We start from the raw sequence: 21,044 nt of genomic DNA on the forward strand, positions 1-21,044 counted from the left end.
ACAATCTAGCTATCCTTAAGTCTATGATCAAGATTTAGACCCTTATGGTGGTGGTCATTTTGTGTCCGCCTGAAACACCAATACTGTTCATTTCTCCTGTAATAAAGCTTTGTATAGTTTACTGTTTTGTATCAATACAATACAGTGAATGTACCATTAGAACTTGGTGACTGAATATTGACACTCTAAGCCTGATGGTGTTTCAATCCTGCTACCACTTTTCACACAAAATAACAAATTAAAAGGAGGTAGTTAGCAATTTGCACAGATCATCTGCAATAGACCAAATAATTTTAGCTATGTAAAGAGCAGAACATGAATTTATTTGCAAGAAGGCTATCAGCTTTAAGGAAGTACAATGCTTCAATGTGAAAATCCAGTCACAGAAATAAAGTTGCAGGCACTGTGTTATAATTTACAGGGAATGGCTAATGAACATATAGTGCATGTATTGAGAAGTAGAGATATTTGGAAGTGAGTATAAACATTTTAGTATCTCTGTAAAATGCCAAAGCAGATCTTCAGTAGTTTGTTGCTGTCATCCGAAGAGCTTGTTTAATACTGCTGTAAAATCACAGGCAAAGTTATTTGGCAATGGCTCCCCTGGGTGGCACACTTGTTCAATACTGTCCAGTAACATGTCAATGAGTCAGACTGGGAAACTACTAACATTCAATCTGGACCTGCGCTTGGCTAAAGGCAAAAGAAAGAAAAATGAATGTTTCACACCCTACAGTTACTTAAAGCTGAAGTATACATGTGGACAGAGGTTTAAGGTCATCACCTAGTCCAACATATAGAAAATAGAAACAGTTGGTCCTGGGAACAATTGCAAATTAAGAACAAAATCTGAGCATGATGCTAACCACCATAAGCTACCTGATGAAGTAGCAACACTCCAAAAGCTCATATTTCCAAAGAAACCTGTTGGACTATAACCTGGTGTTGTGTGATTTTTAACTTTGTCCAACCCAGTCCAACACCTGCACCTCCACTTCACCACAAGATGAGCACAGGAGCATCTGACGTGATATAGCATTATAGGAATAAGGTGGCAGTGTGTCACTGTAACATCCTCTTGAATTTACTTAAATTTAACCATCTTGCTCAATTTTTTGGGAATAGTTCATTCGTTTTGGCCAAGTACGAGTATACAATTCTACCATATGGTTTAAATCTATAAATCATTTACCTTTTATAATAAATTAAAAAGCTGTGTACACTGCTTGTCCAAATGAAACCTCAATGTTCTCATGTTTTGTCAGATTCTAAAGGTTAACTATTCCTAATCCTAACTTTCCATGTCCATATTAACAGTAAAAGGAGCAACTTAAAGCCAACTGAATGTCCCTGCCTCAAATGCAAAATTGTTACTCTCTGGTTTAAAATCCTTGTGTGACTTTTCTTATCCCTAGTCTCCCACAAATACAAGAAATACCTATAATGCAGGATGAATATTTATGATACCAGAGTAACAATATTTGGATGAATAAACAACTTTTTTTAATCCTTAAAGTGATGAAACATTGAATAACACATTTGTCACAATTCTGGAACTGCAAAGCTGTAAAGAATTAAAACATACAATAACATTTAGCTTTAGGCCATTCAAATAAAATCTCTCAAGTAAATATTCTGGTTAATTGATTTTTATCGCCACTTTTGGATCCATTTCATTGTTACCGTTCCCGGCCTTCGCTAATCCAAAAGGGGTCTCTCCTGAATTGCTCTCTTTCCATTAACAGCTCATTCCATTTCTCCCATTCAGCACAAAGTGACTGTCTCTTTCTCTCCTAACACCAAGGGTGTTTCTCCCCAATAAGATGTCCGTCCTATTAACAACTTAGAACACTACATTTTCCCCTCTCCTTTTCTCAATATGTTTTCATTTTCTTCTTCACTTACTAACAAAATCTGCACTGTCTCCTTGAAAAAAAAACACTTTCCAACTGTTTGGTACCAAGCAATGACCACCAGCCTAATTACACAGGACAAGGATCCATAGTTAGCATCGAGGTAGTGACCCATCTCTGTAGGGAGAGCTGGATGACTGTGCAACTGATTCTGTAGCATACATCAGTGCTAGAGATTCCAGTACTAACTCCAGACGACAATGAATTATGTTATGGCCACAACATTTGGGATCAAGATAAATGTGAGGTGCTGCATTTTGGAAAGGCAAATCAGGACAGAACATATACACTTTATGGTAAGGTCCTGGGGAGTATTGCTAAACAAAGAGACCTTGGAGTGCAGGTTGATAGACTCCATTTTCAAGGAACTCAGGTAGATAGGATAGTGATTTGGGCATTTGTTACACTTGCCTTTTGTGATGAAGATGTAGGGGTACTGTACCTTTAAGAGAGTTGAAAAGCTAGCAAGGACCTAGAGAAGCACAGAAAGTCTGGAACAAGGTAACAATGTAACATTTGGTCAAAACAGCTAAGAGATGTGTTGCCAGGATACAAAATTTGGCCAATCACTTTAAATTATGCCTCAAGTTACCAAAATCCAATCGAATTTGAAAAAAAATGTTTTGACAACACTAAACCAATGAAATGATCCGATGTTTTAGGGGATAAATATCAGACATTTTGAACAGTTACTCAGCGTGGCAAAGAGCTGCTAGCACCAACAACTAGAGAGGCTGCTTGCAGAAAGATCTGATTTCTTAAAGGTACCTTTATTGATCAAAGACCTGGGAAGCAGAATCCCCAAGAAGGAGAAAAGAAGAAGAGGAAAATCTACAGAGGAAACTCGGCAAAGCTGACTGGCTTTGAAACATGATTATATTTTTTTAAAATTGTAATTGGGATTTTTTTACCAGACCAGTATTGTAGAGGGGAAGGTAAAAGGTAGGTTTAGAGAAAGGAGCTGTAAATAGTCATTAGTTAATTATTCTCTGTTAGACTTAAAAAATAAAAAGTTGTTAATTTTTACTTTAAATAGTGACTTTTGGGATAGTTCTGTGCCTCTTGAATTGTAACAGATTACAGCATGGGGTGACTCTTTTCTGTGTTGCTGGTTTAAATTAGTAGAGGTGTTCACCCTGTGTCGTGACACTTTATTGTCAGTGTATTAAGTTTAGGAGTCGGGAGGTCATGTCGTGGCTGTACAGGATATTGGTTTGGCCATCTTTGAAATATTACGTACGGTTCTGGTCTCCCTGCTATAGGAAAGATATTGTAAAACTTGAGAGGGTGCAGAAAAGATTTATAAAGTGTTGCTGGTGTTGGAGGGTTTGAGCTATTGGGAGAGCCTGAATAGGCTGGGGTTATTTTCCCTGGAGCGTTGGAGGCTGAGGGGTGACTTTATGGAGGTTTATGAAATCGTGAGGGGCATGGGTAGGGTGAGTAGCCAAGGGATATTGCCTGGAGTGGGGAAGTCCAAAACTGGTGGGCATAGGTTTAGGGTGAGGGGAAAGATTGAAAAGGGACCTAAGGGGCAACTTTTTCAGGCAGAGAGTGGTGCGTGTATAGAAAGAGCTGCCAGAAGAAGTGGTAGAGAATGGCACAATTAAACATTTAAAAGACATCTGGAGGGGTATATCGATAGGAAGAGTTTATAGGGATCTGGGCCAAATGCTGGCAAATGGTACTGGATTAATTTAGGATACCTGGTCAGCATGGATGAGTTGGACCAAAGGGTCTGTTTCCGTGCTGTACAGCTATATGTCTCTAAGTGCTCATCCTAATTGCCTTCATTGAAAATGGCTTTGAAAAACTCATAACAGTACTAAGTCTAGAAATTTAACCACACGGTTTGCAGTTGACTAATATAAAGCAGGCATGGAAGGGTCCAAAATGACAGGCAACACTTGAATGCTCATTCTATGATGTGTTATCATTACATTGGTGAAGCTGATCAGTAGACATCAGAAACTGGCATTCGGTTCATGTCATATACATTGAAGGTTTAACACCTGTTCATGGCCTTTTTGTCAAATTATTTTGTGGTGTGCATGTTGTGGTCATTTCTACATATTCTCAACTTTGCGAAAGATTGAACGAAGATTTATTTAATAGGAACCTACCTCAAACTTACCAATTTCTGGTAATATAAAGGAGAGGATGAAGGATGGACTATGTGTCTTGCAGGAAATGGGTTAGTTACTTATATATTTTAATTCAGCTGTGCACCTTCATTTTAATAGGCACTCTTATTTTAACTACAGTTGGCTAGGTTCCCCAGGCCTCAGAAGATCTGGCAAATTAAAGGAGACAAAAGACAGTTGATGAGGTTAGTGCCTTTACAGCACTAGCTGTTGGCAGGATGAACAGCAGCACTTCCTTTAACTGTGCAACCAACCACCTGCTAAAAACCCACCCCTCTGACAATATGTCAGCTTGTCTAAAAACCACTGCAATTTAATATGCTTACTACCCCTACCATCATTAGTTTCACCTCATCATCTGACCCCACCAATACGCTTGGTCTCTCCTTCCATTCCTCACTGCGTCCACCTCTCCTCCAGTATGTATATTTTAACAAAAGTTGACTGCATCATCTTTGCACTGATCCTAGATAGATGAAACTGTAATTTTACATGAAGGTGTCTTGCTCAGATTTCTAGAATATTCTTAGTGCATATGAAGTGTTAGTTAGGTACTAAATGTCACAGCTGAAATCAGAATATAACATCAAACTGTTCTGGTCATGTTAGAGTACAAATTAAAACCTTAATTGGAGTTGTACAAAATGTCAAAAAGAAAATACAACTGGATGCTCATACAGCAAATCTGTACAAAACAATGAGGGCCTATTCACCTCAGGTTAACTTTCAGACTAGATTAGTGATTTTTATTGCCTCTCATATAACGTTAAAAAAAACTGGGTCATCTTGAGTAGTTGTGCAGATGGAATGTATCACACTGACCAATATTTACTGCTGTGGAACAATCAGAAGAATTAAATTCTAAACAGAACACCACTACCTGAGATGAAACTCTAACGAATAGTCATTATTAAGTAGTGAGTACAAAGATAGTATTAACCAGTGACCGTAGATGCCTTTAACCAGTGTGTTATTAATAACCTATGTATGTAGATATAATTAACCAGTATGTATATCACTGACCTGTGTATAGTTTGCATTAACTATTATACCTGGATAACATAAATCAATGTACCTAATTAGTTGTGGCAAGTATGCTAAGTTCAGTGGGAAAATTAATCTGAGTTAGTTTTCTTCATAGTGAGTCAAGTTGATTGAGTCAAGAATATCAGATGAAGTATTTGTTTGTATCCATGATTAACATCCAAGCATTTTGAGACTTAATACAATGCTTCTACTTGTAGTCACTTTTGCCAATAACACAAAGTAATTATAAAGAAACAGGCAAGGGAATCAAAATTGTTAATTCTACTCAGTTTCCAAAAAGGTATGTTTTATTTTAAAGCTATCATAACTGAGGGACATGTGAAACCAAAAGTGGCAAAGAAATTCCAATTTTTCAGAGAAAAGATAAATTAATGATTTGTTGGTGAACATTTGTAATCTTTATAAACACTTAACAAACATTTCATTTACATCCTAGTCAAATGACATCTTAGACACTATAAAGAAGTAAATAAACTCAATTTGAATACAAAATGTCAGAGCCAATAATTAAGATTAACTATATCTGAAGGCATAGATACCTCCAGTCTTACAAAAGAATATTAGATTTGCTATATTTAATGTCTTGTTCTTTTCTTTACAAAGAATGTATTTCCTAACTTACCATGAAGTGCATGTAGAAAATTTGGTGGTATTTGCAAAAGGTAGTTTGCACTTAATACATCTCAAGTATAATTTTGAAGGCATCCATAACACTTTCATATCATTAGATCGGATTTTACTTTCATGAAACACCAACAAATTCTAAGTACAGAGATGTACAGTACATCATGTGAGAAACATGAGAACGACGAGAACAAGGGTAGGTCCGATCAAGGACAGTAGTAGAAGTCTGTGTATTGAGTCGGAAGAGATAGGAGAGGTCTTGAATGAGTACTTTTCTTCAGTATTTACAAATGAGAGGGAACGTATTGTTGAAGAGGAGAGTATGAAATGGACTGGTAAGCTAGAGGAGATACTTATTAGGAAGGAAGATGTGTTGGTCATTTTGAAAAACTTGAGGATAGACAAGTCCCCCGGGCCTGATGGGATATATCCTAGGATTAGATAGGAAGCAAGAGAGGAAATTGCAGAGCCGTTGGCAATGATCTTTTCGTCTTCACTGTCAATGGGGGTGGTACCAGGGGACTGGAGCGTGGCAAATGTTGTGCCCCTGTTCAAAAAAGGGAATAGGGATAACCCCAGGAATTAAAGGCCGGTTAGTCTCACTTCGGTGGTAGCCAAAGTAATGGAAAGGGTACTGAGGGATAGGATTTATGAGTATCTGGAAAGACACTGCTTGATTAGGGACAGCCAGCACGGATTTGTGAGGGGTAGGTCTTGTCTTACAAGTCTTATTGAATTCTTTGAGGAGGTGACCAAGCATGTGGATGAGGGAAGAGCAGTGGATGTAGTGTACATGGATTTTAGTAAGGCATTTGATAAGATTCCCCATGGTAGGCTTATGCAGAAAGTCAGGAGGCACGGGATAGTGGGAAATTTGGCCGGTTGGATAGAGAACTGGCTAAGCGGTCAAAGTCAGAGAGTGGTGGTAGATGGTAAATAGTCAGCCTGGAGCCCAGTTACAAGTGGAGTTCCGCAGGGATCAGTTCTGGGTCCTCTGCTGTGTGTAATTTTTATTAATGACTTGGAAGAGGGAGTTGAAGGGGGGTCAGTAAATTTGCAGATGATACGAAGATTGGTGGAGTTATGGATAGTGACGAGGGCTGTTGTCGGCTGCAAAGGGACTTAGATATGATGCAGAGCTGGGCTGAGGAATGGCAGATGGCGTTCAACCTTGTCAAGTGTGAGGTTGTCCATTTTGGAAGGACAAATAAGAATGCGGAATACAGGGTTAACGGTAGGGTTTTTAGTAAGGTGGAGGAGCAGAGGGATCTTGGGGTCTATGTTCATAGCTCTTTGAAAGTTGCCGCTCAGGTCGATAGAGCTTGTAACAAGGCCTATGGTGTATTAGCGTTCATTAGCAGAGGGATTGAATTTAAGAGTCGTGAGGTGATGTTGCAGCTGTACAGGACCTTGGTAAGGCCACATTTGGAGTACTGTGTGCAGTTCTGGTCGCCTCACTTTAGGAAAGATGTGGAAGCTTTGGAGAGGATGCAGAAGAGATTTACCAGGATGTTGCCTGGAATGGAGAATAGGTCGTACGAGGATAAGTAGAGTGCTAGGCCTTTTCTCATTGGAACGGCGAAGGATGAGGGGTAACTTGATAGAGGTTTATAAGATGATCAGGGGAATAGATAGAGTAGACAGTCAGAGACTTTTTCCCCAGGTACAACAGAGTGTTACAAGGGGACATAAATTTAAGGTGAAGGGTGGAAGGTATTGGGGGGATATCAGGGGTAGGTTCTTTACCCAGAGAGTGGTGGGGGCATGGAATGCGCTGCCTGTGGGTGTGGCAGAGTCAGCATCATTGGTGACCTTTAAGCGGCAATTGGATAGGTACATGGATAGGTGCTTAAGCTAGGACAAATGTTCGGCACAACATCGTGGGCTGAAGGGCCTGTTCTGTGCTGTATTGTTCTATGTTCTATCAACCAACAAATAGCAATTAACCCTCCTAAGTGTGAATTCGTGGTCAAGGAATAACAACAAAAGACCCTGAAAATCATGCAGTCTGTATAACAGGCTGTATTGTTTTGTTAGAAGTTGACAGCTTTAGTGCTTGAAATAAGGTTTCTAAATTCTGAACAATTTTTAAAGAAAAGTTGCTTTCAAATGACTATAATCAATTTTCTGTTCTGTGTCCGAAATGTGTTGAACAATGTATTTTGTTAGAGGCCAGTCTGATGATCACTACACCGGATCTTGGGGGAGCAACAAGGGTCATAGATCGACAGGTTATCATCATGCTCTAGTGGTAGATCTTGGAACCCATGTGCCATCTGAATTCTCTGCCCACTACTTCTCAGGACTCTGTCCTTGGTATATTGCAATATTCTAAGACAAGCTCAAGGAGCAGCACCTCATCTTTCCTCTAAGAATTTCACAGCCTTCAGGACTCATCAAGTTCACATCAGAACTGCTCCCCCTTCTTTCTAGTCAGCAACTTTTGATGACCATTCTGCTTCACAGTTACTTTTCCTGTGTGGCAGGGTTTAAAACATTGCTATTGTTAAGGACTCATTTTTTTGAGATTTTCAGGCAGGGCACACTTTTGAGTTTTTGAGGCTAACTTTGGAATTTTCTCCAATTTCATTAACTCACTTATTTGGTGATGCAGTTGCATAGTAACACTACCTTTTATATTCAGGGTTCCTTCTTCAGATAAAAAAAATACATAAATACTAAAGACTGTGTGTGTGTGTGTGTGTACTTATATTACCCAAAGATATATATACACATATATTAATATGCAATCTTTTAGTTTACAAGGTCAGGTGAATTGGCCATGCTAAATTGCCCATAGTGTTAGGTAAGGGGTAAATGTAGGGGTATGGGTGGGTTGCGCTTCGGCGGGGCGGTATGGATTTGTTGGGCTGAAGGGCCTGTTTCCACACTGTAAGTAATCTAATCTAATTTATAAATACAGTGTTTAGTTAATTTATTATAAATGAATCACCCATACTGCATTTGTAAAATGAAAATCCTAACTATTTGGTGTAAGATAACATATTGGGAAATAGTCTCACATCTGTAGTTTGTTTATAAAAAATAATTGCAAGCAATTCGCATTCTCCAGTAATCTTTGGTTTTGTTCTGCTAATTTAAAGTTTATTTCTCCTCAATATGGTTTAAAATGAAAGTGATGATGAATGTATCAATATACTGACTTCCAAAGGTCAAAATACAACTAAAGAGAATAAACAAATTATTGCTTGCCTGGCTCCCCCACTCCTCTGCTCGAGTTCCACATTCTCCCCACTTTTTAGTTAAGGAAATTACTTCAGGGTTGCTATTTCTCACTTCTAGTTTAAACAGGGGACCTTTTATTTTGAAACTGTGTTCCCAAGTTCTAAACTTGTCCATCCTGTCAACATTTAGCCTGTCAAGTTCACTCAGAATGTACTATGTTTGAAAAGATCCTCCCCATTCTTTTTAATACCAATAATGACGAGCCCAATCTGCTCAGCCTTTCCTCATGAAAAAAACCTTTTCATTTTAGGAATCAGCCTGGAGAACTTTCTGTGAGCTATTTTCAGTGCAAATATATGCCCTCAAGTAAGGAGATCAAAACTGTATTCCAAGTAAAGTCTCACCAATACCTTGTACAGCTGTAGTATGACTTACCTACTCTATCCCTCTTGTCAACAGTCCACAGGCCTTCCTAATTACTTGCAGTACATACATCCTAACTTGGTAGTTCATGTATAAGGACACCCAGATTCCTGTTATCCAATCTAATCACATTAAAAACTCATAAGAGCAAAATACAAAACTTTCATCTGTTTTTTTTTTTAAGTGACACTCAACTGGTTTACTGCCTATACCATAACTAATTTGTTTGCTACAGCTTCTGCAATATCAAAATGTGGATTTTTCTGTTACCCATCATACAATTTGACAACTATTTCACAGAATATCAAGGTAAAGTCAGGCTTCTACGGATTATAATGGCATTTCGCGATATGTGCTGTCATACTGCACCTTCCATACAAAGTATCGAGGTTTGCTGAATTGTTGTTGCATCTTACCTGAAAGGCTCACTTTCATGAACATCGAGAGCAGCACCTCGTATTCTTCCCTCTTTCAGCCCCTGAGCTAAAGCCTTCTCATCAACCAATCCTCCTCGGGCTGTGTTTACCAAAAATGCTCCCTGTCTCATCTGTGGGCCAAACAATAAGGAAAAAAAAGTTTATTCTTGCTTTTTTGTCTTCAAAGAATTTCTGGAGTCAGTCAGGGCAAAATGCAGTACCTCACAAAAGATATTGAAAATTGTCATGACAATTCCTCAACAACTTTAAAATAAATAAGCCAATTAAATCACAGTTTAATATAAAACAAAGCAAATCCACAGGAAAAAAATGACACCTGGTTTTAACAGAAATTCTGCAATATTTGATGCAAGGCTTTTGCTATGCTGTAATTTTACATACTTAATAAAGAGCTAGACTAAAATAACTGTGCACGCTTTGTAATGGAATCATTACAAGAGAGGCTCTCCAGTGTAGAACAACCTACTCAACCTCAACTGGTTTAAAATACAGACACTGCCACATCTCTCCGAATATCATGAATCTGCAGTCATTTTTGAGCGATAGTCCAGACTCCGTCTGATACGGTCCAGATATTTCCATACAAACAAGAATAAAGTATGAAAATAAATTATATTTACAATAATAGTTTCTATCAAACCCACTGTAAAACTGATTAAAAGCGCAACTCAAAAAGAGGTCAGCTCTGAGAAGTGAAACTAATTCAGCGGATTGACAGCTACAGTACACAGCAACGTGTGTTCACTGGTACTGGGACCCGAAAGAAGAAAAAGACAGCTGTTGGGATGAAGTATCTTTTCTCATGCTGGAAAATAGATATTCACATAGGACCAGACTCCACCTTAAAGAGTTGAGGCAGAGTGGTATATTACCAATTGCCATTTGGAAATTATTGTACACGCAGCAGAAGTCAATACAATTTGAAAGAAAAGGGTAACAAAAGGCAAAAACAATTCATTATTTTTTTAATTGGTTAATGAACACTATTAGAAGCAATTCATTAGGTGCAAGATATGCTAATGATGGGTTAATGTGCGAGACAAATGTAAGCTCACCCTTAAATAGAACACAGGGAACAAAATACCTATTCGTGAATAACATAGCCCCAGTGGGATGGTTCTGGCAGAATTCAGGTGGCAACAGCTAAACCAAGAATCAATAAATTGGCAACTTCAATTTCTAGATTGTTGAAACTCAATTAGCATAATGCAGATACCATCTGGTTTCTGCTCACTCTCCCAGAAACCCCTCATCTTCTAAGGATACTAGCCCATTGCAATGTAATTTTAAAAAATATTACAAATCTTATACTTCAAGCACATTTAAGGAGGGATATATTTGCATTGGTAGTAGTTTAGAGAACTCCCACTAGATTGATTCCTGGGATGAAGGGGTTTTTTATGATGACAGTTTGAGCAGGTTGAGCCAATACTCATGATACATTATAAAAATGAAATGTACAGGATTCTGTGGGAGCTTGACAGGTTAGACAGTGGTTTTCTCCTTTTGGGGCCATCTTGAACTTGGGACTACAGTTTTAAAATAAAAGAGGTATCCCACTTAAAACAGCAATAAGAAGGAATCTCCTCTTTGAGGGTTGCTAACCATTGGAATTATCTACCCCTAAGAGCTGTGAAGGCAAGGTCATGGATTCTCCATCTACAACAGGGTCAAAGGTTACAAAGGGGGCAGATGTAAAAGTGGAGTTAAGGCCCTGATCAAATCACCCATGACCTTACTGAACTTACTGAACAGTGGATCTGCTTCCAGGTGCTAAACAGCTTCCTCCTACTCATATTTCTTATATTGTCAGAATAAATACAATCTTGTCATATGATATTTTCCCATTTAAATATGGCATTCATCAGGAAAATGTGTTAAATCAAAAAGTAAATAAAACAAAGGGAAGAGAAATGGTAAAGAATGCAAAATAACATGTCATCATCTTCAAAAACATTGTAAATAATTGAAATCCTGTTCATTGTTATTTGAAAGATATTTTCTCTCCTTGGGCCTCATCCCATTGGCTGCTACGGAGAGTAAATAAGTGACTCTTTCTTAATCCTCTCAGAATGTTAATTTCAAACTTGTTGCCAAGACAAGGACACAGGACATGATTGAGAAATTTGATCTGTTGATCTTCCTTCTTGCCAAAGTTGATCTAAGATTATAAAATTGTCACGTGGCAAGTTCTTGCCATTTCATTCTGCATCACACTGAAGTCCAGACAGTACACTGAAACACTCAGTTGCTCACATAACATTGTGGGCACTGGGGCCTGACTCAGTTGATAGCACTCTTGCTCTGAATCAGAGTATCTAATCCCACCCATGTTGAAGGATGAAAAATCACCACTGCCATTCCAGTGTGCAGTGCAATGCAGTACTGAGGGAAAGCTGCATTTTCTGAGATGCTGTCTCTTGGATTGAATGTTAAATTGAGGCCCCATCATGTCTGCTTAAGTAGATATTAATAAAAAACCTAGCATTACTTTGACATGGTACAGGACAGATCTCCCTGATATCCTAGCCAATAATTATCTCTCAATCAACATCACGAAAACAGATTATCTGCTCATTATCACCTTGCTGTTCGTGAGAGTTTGCCATAAGCAAACTGGCTGCCACATTTCCTACATAATAACACTAACTACATTCAAAAGTATTTCATTGGCTATAAAGTACTTAAGATGTCTGGTTCTGAAAAACACTACACAAAAGTGAGTCTCCTCTTAATAACAAGAACTAAGGAACAGAGTAATTGTAAAACACTGGCACCAATAATCCCCTCTGCTTGGACTGGACTACTCTTATCTTTTAGCTTTCAACTGGAGAAAAAGACCAGTGGCAGAGTGAGGGATGTCAATGCCATTGGTTTTAGCTGTGACCATTGTCTGTGTCTAATAGAGCTAGTTACCTTTCCTCTGCTGACGTTGCATTATTTTTCATTGTAAACTAAAACTAGAAACGGAGAAAACCCCAAAAAGTGTGTGAGCCTACAGCGAGGATTAAAGTGGAATTACCTGTTTGATGGTGAAGTCATTAATAAGATGGTGGTTGTGTTCATTCAGATTGCAATGCAATGACACACAGTCACTCTGGTACAGCAGATCTTGTAGGGTATAAACTCTCTGTACGCCTAGAGATCGCTCAATACCATCGGGCAAGTATGGATCATAAAATATTATATTAAACCCAAAGATTTTGGCTCGAACAGCAACCGCTTGACCGACACGACCTGCAAAAGACCAAAGAGCATAACTTTAGGGTTTGCGTGATGGTGATGTGAACAACAGTATCAGTTGTATAATGTAACCAATGTAGTACTTCAGTTCAACTTATAAATTATAATGAACAGGCAACATAATAAAAACATCCCAAGGAACTACATAGCAGTGTTATCAATTTCTACATTGAGCCACAAAGAAATCTTAGAATAGGCTTAGCCAAAGTAGTAGATTTAATGGAAAAATTTAAAGTAGCATGGAGAAGCAGAGAGGTCTATGAGGGATAATAACCATTTTATTATATGTGCAGGTATTCTTCTACAAAGAAACTTCTAATTTTCCCAAAAACAAGTGCGCGCAAAGACGTCCATATCATGGGAGAATTGCCAGCAACATTGTGGAACCTCAGGTTCTGGCCCAGGAAAGCCTAGAATGATTGTCAGCCTTAACACATGTTTACAGGGCTCCTGCTGTGAGGAAGTTTTGGTATCTTCCCAACCATATTGTCTTGACTAAAAATAGATAATTGACGAGGCTTCCATGTGCTGCCTAATCAATCAGATATTGGCACTAGCAGAAGTCCTGAAGATGCCCACAGATATCATTTGTCTATGCGGCTCACACAACATGAGAAAGAATAAGTTATTAAAAATATATGAGAAACTGGATTCATGAGCACCCTTTTACGGGTACTACAGGATGTGTAGAAATCTAAAATAGTGCTGTGGCATGGGTGTACATATGTTGGGCTAATTACATAAATGTGCCGTATTGGTGAGGGCATTTCTACATTCAGTGGCCCCTGCCAGAGTGTGAAAAGCAGGCAAATCATGAGGTAAATCAGAATGCAACGCTGACTTGACACCTTTGTGAGCTGACCACTTTATTTATCACCCTCTTGTGGATCTGCCATCAGGCCTTTTAGTTGGCAGTTAATATTTTTGACTGTTGCTATCATTTTACAATTTTTAGTTTTCTATTGAGTTGTTTCAATTTGCAAAGTTCTACAGGCAGTGGAGTGACAGGTACAAAATGATTTTTTTGGTTGATATCAAGGCTTCTGTCAAATCTGTTCTTTTCAAACATGGTATTCTCCTTAGAATACAGCATGAGTGGAAAAATGAACTGAAGCTGCCCAGATCAGGGTAAGTTGTTGGAAAAGGGAATGGAGAGAACAGCAGTCAGAATGAAACCATTTTGCTCAGGTTGTTTGAGGGAGCAATTTGCCTATCTGAAAACAATTATAAAAAGTCCTCAGTAAGATCTACCACTGGTTGTCAGGCAACAAGGCGGCACTGGCGGAGTGTTAGGTGTATGAAGACACATTCTTCCTCCTTGAGAGGACAGAGGTCTGTGCTCAATGGAACCAATGTCACTGCCTCGATGATAAAATAGTGAAGGGCAGATTGGTGAATGGATCCTTGAAGTCCATTTTGTACAATGCAAACCCCAGTCATGATGGCAACTGTCCCAAGTATCCACTGCAACACTGGATGTTGCTACTTGTGCTATAACAGATACTGTAACAAAGGCCATTAGACGCTGCATCATAGTTGGGTCCAAATGTGTGTACATGGAGGTAGTCACCATTACCTTGCTGGAAAGGATGAGATTCCAAAGCTCTAAAATTCTCTGCACCAAGTTGGTGCTGGACTCCCCCATGCTCCTGGATAATATTTGCATGCCTTCCCAACACATCAAACATATAGCTGTGCCTACCTGGCAATGTTTTCCCGTAGACTGCTCCATCAAAGGCCTCCAAACATCCCCTGAGCAGTGTCCATTAGTGACCTTGCCCTCCAATGGCCTGAAATCTCTATTATTCTTAGCCTTTCTCTGGCAGTACACACGCCATTGCTCACCATGGATAGATTCCACAACTAATCTAACCTTCACATTTTACATGTTGACACATCTGCCCCAATGATGAACAGCACTATCCCTTCCATCTAAGAATAAGATGGACTGCGATGTTTAATTTTAACTTTGTTTCTTTTTCTAATTTGTAGCTAAGATTTTGTACTCTAGATACCTTTGTACCTAAGAGGGCACGAGGAATGGTGACATTGTACAGTTTTCACTAAACTCGTGTACTTGAGTACACGTAGCAATTAAATCTAATTCTAAATGTGGAGGAACGCCTGCCCCTCCAATTAGTTTCAGCTACTATTGGCTACACACCATTTTGTCTTCAAGAGTGTGGGAAGTGTGAGAGTGCTGTGCAATCTGTTCAGGTGACATGGTTGAGTAGTTGGCAATACATGCAAGCTGAGAGATACATGTGAGAACAATACAGAAATGCTAAATGAGTGAGTGTGCAATAAAGACTATAAGTGCCATTCTGAGTCGTGATTAATAATAAGCGTACACTAGTTATGCATTTGGTAGGATATGATGTTTGAAAATCAATTCAGTGACTATGACCACACATTTGAGATCACCATATACCTTGTACTACTCCATTCAGATTCACTGGGTTTGGTGAATTTTCACTGACTTTGAAAATACAGTGGGAGAAGATTACCAATGAACCCCATGCAGTTACAAAATAACTCTCCTTTTCACCAAGACCTCCAGTGCAGAGTTGAAGCTAACTCTCCCCAGTGTTGCGTTACTCTTTTCCAAGTCATATCCAGTTCCTTGTCAACACATGCCTCCAGCCACAATGCACCTTCCCTTTAAAAGGTGCAAGTTAATTTTAAATGTTGCCAGCAAATGCCAAAATTATTCTGGGGCCCCTTCGGATGGGTGCCGCTAATTAAAAATGCATTTACTGTTTGTTATGTGCTGTAATCATTCTATTGAGCAGGGAGCTGACATGTTGTCTACATTACATTTAGGAGACATAAGTTCAATCACATCACAAAAGCAACTCAGTATTTACCCAATCAAGCTTCCCTTATTTTTCCTTAAATCAATTTTTGTAACTAAAATAATTCTAAGATGAATGAAATAGAAACTCTCAATAGTTGGTAGAAAGGATATTAAACAGTTAATTAAATAATTCTATCATTTTGCAACTCCGTTTTTTCACCTGACTATGAAGGGCATGTATATAACTGCAGGTTAATGGCAATAGTGAAAAGACAACAGCACTACACCTCTTCCAAATTTAAATGAGTCATTTAAAAGCAAAGTATAAAGAAAACAAAAACACTTCAAGGTGGCTAGAGGTAGCAAGAAGCCAGTGATTTTGTTCTGTCCCTCTGACCCACAATTATCCTCTTACAGCTGCTATTCAGCTCTGTACACATCTTACAATACAAAACCCCAATCTCCAATGCCAGATACCTAATTTAGGTCAGAAGCCTTGAGACATTGCTCACTTAATGCCAAAATTTCAAGTCACATTCAAGTCACACTAGGATGGCACAGAGGCTAGCACTGCTACCTCACAGCACCAGGGACCCAGGTTCAATTCAAGCCTGTCTGTGTGGAGTCAACACATCCTCCCAGTGTCTGCATGGGCTTTTGCCATGTGTCCTGGTATCCTCCCAAAGTCAAAAGGATGTGCAGGCTCGGTGGATTAGTCATGGGCAATATAGGGTTTCAGGGATAGGGTAGGGGAATTGGATGTGGGAGGGATGCTTTTCAGAGGGTCGGTGAAACTTGATGGGCCAAATAGCCTCTTGCTACGGCTGTAGGGATTCTATGATTTTAATTCTATATGTATGACCACTTCATCACCTACAGAATATAGAGATGAATAATATACCAAAATGTTTCAATCTACTATTTGCATCATATTCCCAACAAATTGATCAGTACTGACATTTCATCTTGAGGCACATGAATATTTTTCCAATTTCATGAAATACATTGTTCACTATGATATCAATATTGTAACTTGTTGTCATGGCAGTTTATGTTTAAATGGATTTTTAATTGGGCATGACTAGGACAACTGTCACAGCTCGAGCAGAGGGTCCTGACACATTTAATGAAGAGTTTCAGATAAAGAAGAACAGCTGCAGTATAATCACTAGGTCATTAGACACAAAGTCATTCTATTCAATATTCTATGGACAAGACAGTAAGCAAGCAAGTAACTACAATTCAAACAATTGTATGTTTCCTTATTAAATGGTATATTATAAATATAAGCACTTCTTTTAACATCAGCACATATAATATCTTGACAAATGTTTAAATGTACAACTTAACATTCTTGTCACTGGAAAATTACATCATTTATGTCACAACTCTTTAAAAGGTTTCACAGCATAGATTTTGGTTAACGTCAGCAGTAATTTGTTTATTTTAAATGGGTGCTGCCAGCAATGGCAAGGTCTTGTGGTCCAGTTGGTAGCATCCATGTCGGAGAGCCAGAATTACTTGGTACGAGTTCCACTCAGTGACCTGATGGACAGGGCAGGAGAGTTCATAATGTGGTCAGACTTGCTGAATGTCAGCTTGCCAGTTCCTCCAGCATGTCAATGGCAGGCAGTAAGAGTGCAAGATTCCAGGTCACTCTGGGGAGTGTGCGCAGTGGCATCCCTGCGTCTTTCTTCATTGCCACATCGTCCTGCTATTAATGAAGAAGGTGGCCCTTCTACTGCCAAGTGACCAAGTAAAGGTTACATTCCAGAGCCACTGGGGTTTGACCAGCAATGGGTGGGCCCCTGTCATGCAGAGAAACTACTAACTAATTCCTGGCAGTCACAAGGTTGAGGGGGAATCTGATTGAAGTGCATAAAGTTCTGAGGGGCATAAACAGGGAGTAGATAGAGAAAAACATTTCCCCTTAGGAGAGATGTCAATAATCAAGGGACATAGTTTAAGGTATGAATTGTGTTTGTGCGTGTGGGTGGGGTGGGGAGGGGTTGGGTGGGGGAGGGTTTTGAGGAGAAGATTTTTCACTCAGATGATTGTGGGTGTCTGGAACTCACTGCCTGAAAGATTGTCAGAGCGGGAAACCCTCAAGGTATTTAAGAAATGTTTAGATGAGCACTTGAAACACCACAGCTTACAAGGCTACAGGGCAAGTGCTGGAAAAAAGGATGCACCTCAATGAATGTTTGATGACCGGTGCACACATGATGAGCCAAAGGGGCTCTTTCAGTGCTGTAAGAACTCTATGACTCTCCTGGTTGGGCACACTTTGGCCCATGCAAAACTGCCCCAATGAGGCTGCCAATCCTCCCTGGCACCCATCACACACAAACAGGGGCCTGTCTGACTTGCCCAATTGTTCCCAAACCCTACTTGCTTGGTTGGGGAGGCTAAATGTTTCCATGTTGTCCTCTTCTTCCAGCAGCCACCTCTAATCAGTTATCTGCCGCATATAAAATGTGAACCTCAGTTGTTATGAGTGGGCTTGCCCCACTTCACTGTCAGTGTTACCTTGTCCCCGCCCTGAGGGCAAGATTCCAGTTCTTATGTCTCATAGCTGTCTAGTTTAGAACTAATATTGAGTCAGATTTAGTTAACAACCTAATAATGCATAAATATTTATCCCACCAAGATCAACAGTGCTCTTGAAAGCGGAGGGAGGGGATTTTTGTACTGGTGATGGTGGGTGGGGGGGTTTGCAAGGGTGAAGCATCAATACTAAGGCTGGGATTTTCATTTTATTAAATAGAACCAGCCTCAGGTCAAGACAAACAGAAAAGGAAAATTAAGGATAAACAAGGAACTATTTATACTAGGTACATGGAATAGGTTAGGTTGGGCTGAGGAATTTCTTTGTCAGACTCCTGTTCCTTCCCATCAGCCTTCTCACCACCAAAGATGCTCTTCCTCTGTCTAGACAGAATCCATTCACCTTCTCAGCTGTCCTCCCTTCCCATTATTAGCTGCGGGTGGAGATCCTGTACATCTGCTCAACACCCTTCATCAGTGTCACCATCTGTCGCCGGAGGTCCTGTTACAGAATGACCAGTGACCTCCTACTTCCCCATGCATAGTCCCGAAATTTAGATGACATGTTTGCAATATTTGAATCAACAAATGCAAAGAATTTCTAGATACAGCTTAATAAAATAAAACTCCGTCCTGTGCTCAAATGTTCCACAAAAAAGCAATCAAATGAGCTCCCTTTCTCAACGTGTTAGGTGAGAAATCTGTTAGAGGGTTCTCTACATTACCTACTGAAGACATATGCTCACTGCAGAATGGTTGGGGTTATTGGGATTCCTACAGTTACATGGACTGCTTGATCAATCTTGTTTGCAACCTCATGAATAGGGTTCTACCCATCTCCTCACTGTGTAAGAATGACATTGAGATTGATTATATGAAAACTATCCTGCATTGCAATGGTTGCCCTGACTAGATCTTCACTTGTATATATTGCAGAACTCATGAAAAGGTCAATGGCCACCAAATCTGATCCTGAATGGTGCTCAATCTTAGATTACCTTGCAAATGGAAGGTCTCTCAAAAATGTCAAGTGAAACTGGCTCTCTCTTACTGCTACTTGCAATAAAAACACCAGTGCTTTTCCCCAGTAACAGAACATTGCCATCAAGCCAAAAAGATGTTTTGTTTACCATGCACATGAGTAATGTAATAAAGGATTTCCACTGTTGGTGTGATGTCAATTATGTAGGCTGTACATCCCAACAACTGGTAGACTATATTAAACAACACATCCTATAGATCATTCCTAGGGGCTGCATGCTCAACCAAGTCATAGTTGCAAGGCTCAGAACATCATGCCTAATATTATTTGTGACTTTGCTGTTGGACGTTAATTAAATAACCCTGACTGTGCTAAGAATTATCATCAGTTAGGTATGCATATTGTGACACATTTGTGCATGTTACAAGCTTCATACATGAACACACAGGATCATCTTTTTGGAAGCAAAAGGAACTTGCATATCCATAACATCTTTCCCATGGGGAAAAGGAGGGTCTTGGAGACTGCGATCTTGGCTTCAATCCCATGGCAATATCCTGACGCATCAGAATGTACCTGCCGAATCTGAGAACTAAAATTGACAGTCAGCTGTTCCTGCTGTGTCTTCAAGCCAACGTTGGCCCAACCATGAGTATCCCCTTCTCGTGTTGTACAGGTTGGTGCTATTTTGTCAAGACTGCTCCTTGCATCCTAAGATGGATGAATGCAAGACAAAAAGTTTCAACTCCATGTCTCCTGAGATTGATAGATTTTTGTCATCAAAAGATATCAAGAAAACTGAAGCAAAGACAAAATTTGCAAATTGGCCTTCATTTTACTGAATGATTGAACAGGCTCAAGGGGCTAAAAGGCCTATTCCTGTTCCTATGTTCCTCACAGCAAGGGTTAAACCAACTAATCCATGTCTAATACTTATCTGTCTGTGATCGGATAAACCAGAGCAAATGGGAGATTGATCCTCGCCTCATTGTGATCTGTACGGCTTAGACTTCCTTGGATAAAGTCAGCAAGCCATTAGTGTCAACAAGATTGGTGTTATAAACATGACTGAGGTGTGAAAAACTCAACATACATTTATTTGCGATCTGTTAGAACTGTTAATTTCATTCAGTATTTGGATACTGGTGAGATTATCAAGATAATTAAATATCAAAATGATTAGTCATCAAAATTCTAATCTACAACAGTATTCCTATCATCGTTTGTGTGTCACATTTCTAGAAGCAGATGATGGAGAAACTACAAAATAGGTTTGCTGCACTAATATTTTACTAGCCCTTTCATTCAATTTAAAGAAACACTGAACCTGAATTACAATGGTTTGGTCTGACTCCTTATAACCAATATTCACTCTTGGCTACAAGGGTACTCAGCAGCACAATAATTTGGAACATGGTGTGCTGCACAACAAATAGACTGCACACAATCGATGTCCCCTTTAACATACCACACAATCTTAAAACAATCATGCAATACGATAAACAGGCTGCACACAATTAAAAACATGGAAAAATATAATCACCTCCATTTATATAGCACCACTAACTAGTAAATCATCCCACATCACTTCCAAAAATGGAACCAGAAGGAACAAAACACAATGCAACTCAAATCACAGTCAAGTTTAGAGCTGAGCAGTCAAAACAACATGTGATGTGTTGTGCTAGTTGTCAGTTAACAGCT

The 21,044-nt window shown here is 39.3% G+C and overlaps 1 protein-coding gene across 10 annotated transcripts in view; it reads right to left on the reverse strand.

The window, feature by feature from the left end:
- LOC140463507 (C-terminal-binding protein 2) overlaps window positions 1–21,044 on the reverse strand; it is a 285,613-nt gene that overhangs the window by 15,835 nt on the left and 248,734 nt on the right. For all 10 annotated transcript variants that reach the window (XM_072557560.1, XM_072557562.1, XM_072557559.1 and 7 more), the window contains 2 exons: window positions 12,794–13,008; window positions 9,751–9,881 (listed from right to left, as the gene is read on the reverse strand). In XM_072557560.1, coding sequence (XP_072413661.1) covers window positions 9,751–9,881; window positions 12,794–13,008 — 346 coding nt within the window. The remainder of the gene's footprint in view (window positions 1–9,750; window positions 9,882–12,793; window positions 13,009–21,044) is intronic.

This window comes from Chiloscyllium punctatum, chromosome 38 (genome assembly GCF_047496795.1).
Source record: "Chiloscyllium punctatum isolate Juve2018m chromosome 38, sChiPun1.3, whole genome shotgun sequence".
In the NCBI taxonomy this organism is placed as follows: Eukaryota; Metazoa; Chordata; class Chondrichthyes; order Orectolobiformes; family Hemiscylliidae; genus Chiloscyllium; species Chiloscyllium punctatum.